The sequence below is a fragment of the Polypterus senegalus genome, chromosome 4, assembly GCF_016835505.1.
Source record: "Polypterus senegalus isolate Bchr_013 chromosome 4, ASM1683550v1, whole genome shotgun sequence".
Taxonomy (NCBI): Eukaryota; Metazoa; Chordata; class Cladistia; order Polypteriformes; family Polypteridae; genus Polypterus; species Polypterus senegalus.
In genome coordinates this window covers 226,666,800-226,672,799 of record NC_053157.1, presented here as the reverse complement: position 1 = coordinate 226,672,799, position 6,000 = coordinate 226,666,800, and the positions used below count along the sequence as shown (strand labels likewise).

The 6,000-nt window shown below is 40.1% G+C and overlaps 1 protein-coding gene across 1 annotated transcript in view; it reads right to left on the bottom strand.

Moving 5' to 3' along the window:
* The window catches only part of LOC120528670 (low affinity immunoglobulin epsilon Fc receptor-like), a 42,713-nt gene that overhangs the window by 12,961 nt on the left and 23,752 nt on the right, over positions 1–6,000 (bottom strand). Inside the window, exons 3-4 of the mRNA XM_039752833.1 lie at positions 2,243–2,572; positions 2,005–2,156 (exon numbers count right to left, since the gene is read on the bottom strand). Coding sequence (XP_039608767.1) covers positions 2,005–2,156; positions 2,243–2,572 — 482 coding nt within the window. The remainder of the gene's footprint in view (positions 1–2,004; positions 2,157–2,242; positions 2,573–6,000) is intronic.

Sequence of the window (6,000 nt, the reverse complement as noted above, 5' to 3'; positions counted from 1 at the left end):
GAATTAGCTGATATGATGGAGAGAAGGAAAGTTGATATATCATGTGTGCAAGAGACGAAATGGAGGATGAGTAAGGCCATGGTGTATCGGAGGTGGATTCAAATTGTTCTATCATGGTGTGGATGGGAAGAGAACTGGGGTAGGGGTTATTCTGAAGGAACAGTATGTCAAAAGTGTTTTGGAGGTGAAAAGAGTGTCAGACAGAGTAATGATTATGAAGATGGAAATTGGAGGTGTGATGATGAAGGGGAAAGTGTAGTTAAGCAGCATAGGATGATGGTCTGTAGGATGACGTTGGAGATCAAGAAGAAGAGGAGAGTGAGGGCAGAGCAAAGGATCAAATGGTGGAAGTTTAAGAAGGAAGACTGCAAGGTTGAGTTTAGGGAGGAGGTGAGACAGGCACTGGGTGGCAGTGAAGAGTTACCAGACAGTTGGGAAACTACAGCAGATGTGGTAAGGGTGACAGCAAGAAGGGTGCTTGGCATGATATCTGGACAGAGGAAGGGGGAAAAGGTAACCTGGTGGTGGAATGGGGGAAGTACAGGAGAGTGTACAGAGGAAGAGGATGGAGAAAAAGAAGTGAGATAGTCAGAGAGATGCGGAAAGTAGACAAGAGTACAAGGAGGTAAGGCACAAGGTGAAGAGAAAGGTGGTGAAGGCAAAAGAAAAGGCATATGATGAGTTATATGAGAGGTTGGACACTAAGGAGGGAGAAAAGGACCTGTACCAATTGGCTAGATAGAGTGACCGAGCTGGGAAAGATGTGCAGCAGATTAGGGTGATAAAGGATAAAGATGGAAACATACTCACAAGTGAGGAGAGTGTGTTGAGCAGATGGAAAGAGTACTTTGAGAGGTTGATAAATGAAGAGAACGAGAGAGAGAGAAGGTTGGATGTAGAGATAGTGAATCAGGAAGTGAACGGATTAGCAAGGAGGAAGTAAGGACAGCTACGAAGAGGATGAAAAGTGTAAAGGCCGTTGCCATACCTGTGGAAGCATGGAGGTGTTTAGGAGAGATGGCAGTGGAGTTTTTAACCAGATTATTTAATAGAGTCTTGGGAAGTGAGAGGATGCCTGAGGAGTGGTGAAGAAGTGTACTGGTGCTGATATTTAAGAATAATGGGGATGTGCAGGACTGTATTAACTACAGGGAGATAAAATTGATGAGCCACAGCATGAAGTTATGGGAAAGAGTAGTGGAAGCTAGGTTAAGAAGTGAGGTGATGATTAGTGAGCAGCAGTATGGTTTCATGCCAAGAAAGAGCACCACAGATGCGATGTTTGCTCTGAGGGTGTTGATGGAGAAGTTTAGAGAAGGCCAGAAGGAGTTGCATTGTGTCTTTGTGGACCTGGAGAAAACATATGACAGGGTGCCTCAAGAGGAGCTGTGGTATTGTATGAGGAAGTTGGGAGTGGCAGAGAAGTACATAAGAGTTGTACAGGATATGTACGAGGGAAGTATGACAGTGGTGAAGTCTGCAGTAGGAATGACGAATGCATTCAAGGTGGAGGTGGGATTACATCAGGGAACGGCTCTGAGCCCTTTCTTATTTGCAATGCTGATAGACCAGTTGACAGACGAGATTATACAGGAGTCCCCGTGGAATATGATGCTTGCTGATGACATTGTGATCTGTAGCAAGAGTAGGGAGCAGGTTGAGGAGTCCCTGGAGAGGTGGATATATGCTCTAGAGAGGAGAGGAATGAAGGTCAGTAGGAACAAGACAGACATGTGTGTAAATGAGAGGGAGGTCAGTGGAATGGTGAGGATGCAAGGAGTAGAGTTGGTGAAGGCGGATGATTTTAAATATTTGGGATCAACACTACAGAATAATGGGGAATGTGGAAAAGAGGTAAAAAAAGAGAATGCAGACAGAGTTGAGTGGGTGGAGAAGAAGAAGAAGAAGAAAACATGTTCTCAAAAGCTACTGAAAGTAGCTCAAAGTCTTTCCTTTTTCCCCCCAAGTTAGCTTCTACCAACTAACTAAGGCATAGGCATGTACCTGTTCCATTGCATCTTCTATAATCACCAGATGCCCACCCAATGTTCTGCAATGATCGCGGCTCGACTGCCATGTCTGTTTATCAGTGGAGAAGTAGTAGCATTTTGAATTTAGCTGTACCCAGCCTTTTTTGCATACATGGCAGCTGCTTTCTGAAGAACAAAAGAAGAAAGAGCAAGTGAAAAAGATGGAGTAGAGGAGATCTTAGAGCCCACAATTTACTGACCATTTTACTTACCCAGAGATGACTTCCTCACAAGGCATTCTTTATTCAGTTCTGTTAAATTTACTGACATTTCAGTATGTTCTTTATGTAGAATTTTGTATTTTGATTGCAGGGTGGCATGACTTTCATTTAGAATTTTAAAAGTTGACTGCAAAGTGGAATGATTTTCATCTAGAATTTGAAATTTTGACTGCAAGGTGGAATGATTTTTTTTTAGATTTTGAAATTTTGATTGCAAGGTGGAATGACTTTCCAAAAGGTCACTGAAGTTACTGCTCAAGTTGTAATTCTCACTCTTCAGCGCTTCAAGCTTTTGCTCCTTGTCATTAAGTACTATAAAATCTAAGGGAACAAGTCAAATGATATCAATTAGTAATCAAAGTACTGTGTTACTTAAACTTAATTTAAAAACTTAATAGCTTTATGTGATGAAAGAACTTTTTACCATGACACAACATACTATTATAGTTAGTGCAACATAATGGCTAAGAAGTTTAAATACACTCAATGAGAAAGTCACTTCATTTTCCATCTCTGAGAGGCTATGTGATGTCATATAACTTGCCAATACTAAACTGAACAATATATTATATGCTTAGATTAAATATGCTGAAATCAAACAAATCACCAGGGGCCTCATGTATAACGCCGTGCATAGAACTCGCACTATAACATGGCGTAAGCACAAAAGCCGAAATGTGCTTACGCACAGAAAAATCCAGATGCAGGAATCTGTGCGCACTCAACTTCCACGTTCTTCCGCTACATAAATCCCAGTCAGCGTGAAAAGTAACGGTCGTGCACGCGCTTCATGTAACGCCCCAACTCCTCCCAGAATTACGCCTCTGTGAATATGCAAATCAATATAAATCGCCCTTAAGCGCAGCCTTCTGTGAAAAGACAATTGGAAAAGCACGGGGAAAATATAAGAATTTCAGCAAATACCAAGTGGAGGCAAAGGAAAAACATACTATTTGTTCAAATAAACCGTGGTATAATCAACAAAAGGAAGTTGATCGAGTGACATAGCGTGTTGGAGAAACATGAAAGCTCACATCCACAAAATCGCACAGTGCCGGAAATAAAAAAGAAGTCACATATCAAAGTCGCCGTGGAAAGCCGAGTTGTAAGCCCACTGTCTGAGTGTCATATGAAAGCTTATTAGGGTACAGAGAAAAAGGCACGGTGGGGAAAAAGCACGAAATGTCCACTTCAGTCTCGACATTTCCACTTTAATCACGTAGTTTATTTTGTCATTAAAGTAGAACATCATAAAATTCATCTTAAAATTGTTTAATTAACCAGTTTCTAAAATCACATCGTAATTAAAGTAGCACGTTAAATGCTTTGTTTTGTATTTGATCTTCTATGTGCCTATGTGTGTGAATCACTGCTTGCTTTTTAAACTGGCTCTCTTCCTCCAACTGGACACAGAATCCATGACATTCGTGATATTACAGCTCTCTGAATAACTAAAATACTGAGATGTATACGTGATGTCATTTTCATGATGATAGGAGTTAAAGCACGCTATTAAACATGTTTCACTTCGATGAAATAATTTATTGCAGCAGTACTCAGGGGCGGCTCTAAGCTTGTGGTGGCACTGGGCAGAGGAAGAATCGGTGGCTGGCTCCTTCGCCCGCCAATGTCAGTAAAGTATCTTATGCACGGTGGATGGCCACGTATGTTGCAGACACTGCTTAGCCGCCTCGTGCTCATGACACAAGCATTTAACTTTTGCCGAAATTTGTCGCTGCGTTTTTAGCTGTGTTGTTATTTTATCTTTCTGTTTTATATTCAATATATATTGGCGTAGCCGTCACTGCAGTCCTTGCTTTTCTTTCCCCAAGTAACCGATCGCCATACAATCAGCTCTGTAATAGAAGTTAAGCCATCTGTAAGCTTAGCGCTGATTCTTCAAAACGTTTAAAGAACATTGAAATATCTTCGTAGTACATGTTTAATTATTCTATCCTTAAAGACACTCCCAGTGAAGAATATAGATTATTTAAATGAAGTTAAAGTTTTATCTGTATAATTTAACAAACATATTTTGCTGCATTTCACCTTAAAAATGATATCGTCATCATATGTAAATACGCGCTTTATAAAGTGGCTCAGGTTGTGCGATATTATAACTATAGTGCAAGTTTACAGTGGGGTGATTGTACTTATAAGTCCTAACAGTTCTACAAGGAGCACTTGATTGGCTGCATTTAAAGTTCTTGGGATTAAACTGTTTTGAACCGCGAGGTCCGTACAGGAAAGGCTTTGAAACGCTTTTGCGTGGCAGAGACAGCGTGTGCTTAATGCCGTATACCGATAGTTCTCTTTCCGATCAGCTGCTGCTGTGATTCACACTCAGATACAGTGATATAAATACTCCGAGTGGTGCAGTGAGAGAAATATGGAAAAAGATGATCCGCTGTGGCAACTCCTAACGGGAGGAGCTGAAAGAAGAAGAAGAAGTGAGAGTAACAACGCTAAAGCAGTTATGGCATTTGGAATACTATGGCTGTTCCCTGGACCATTATATTGTTACGAGTTAATTACAATCTTGGGATTAATAAAGTATCTATCTATCTATCTATCTATCTATCTATCTATCTATCTATCTATCTATCTATCTATCTATCAATCAGATGCATTACACTAATAAACAATATGCGGTTAGTTCTGTGTATTTATAAAGCCGCGTCATGAAAATAATGAGTAATCACACAAGAACAGTACCATTGCTTTGACGCTGGGTGCCGCCAGTTTGCAAAACCGAGCGGAGAACTTGCGTACGACAAGACATGAGGTACCGTGGAAAAGTGCGTGGCTTTACGCCAAGTGTAGGTTTTATACATCGCGATTTGAACGTGGAAAAGTTCTTACGCAACATTTCTGTGCGTACGCACCGTTTATACATGAGGCCCCAGGACCAGGTGATATTTACCCTTGAGTTCATGAGGAGGCAAGTGAATACATATATAAACTCTTGACACATATTTTTAGGAAGCCACTGAGCACTGGGGAAATTCTGAAGAACTGGAAAATGGCAAAAATACATCCCATTATATAAAAAGAGTGACTGGGCAAATCAAGCAACTATAGACCAGTAAGCTTAATGTAGATCTAAGGTAAATTAATGCAAGGAATTATTAAGGGAAAGATTCAGCAACACTTGGCAAAAACAGGAGTTATTCTGAACAGTCAGCATAGGTTCAGAAGTGAGAGGTCATGTTTACCAACATGCTGGAATACAATAAGGAAGAAACAAAAGGATATAATATTATTTATCTTGACTTTCAGAAATCATTTGATATGGTGCCTCATGACAGGTTGGGCATAACAAAAGAAGAAGTGGGAGTTGAGGGTGTTATTTGTAGATGTGCACAAAATTGGCACAGACACAGGAAGCAGAGGGTGATAGTGTGAGGAACCTAATCAGAACTGGCTGACATTATATATATATAAGCCAAATACCACTGACTTACTCATCACGAAATATCCCAAGCCATTATGACTTGGGACTTGAAATTTGGAATGTAGGTTAACCTTGGCCCATAGGTGCGCACTACGGTACGGTTTTAAACATTTTGTGGTCCAAGCGCGAAATTTCTTATAGTTTTTTAGACCCATTCACTTCATTTCTTTCTAAAATAAATTTCTTTAAAGTAAATTAAAAATACTTTCATTTTTCTGAAGAGTACAAGTTTTGTTTTGATATTTTCGAGTTTCCACAAAGCGTTTATAATTTGCCATTTATTTATCTTTTTAAA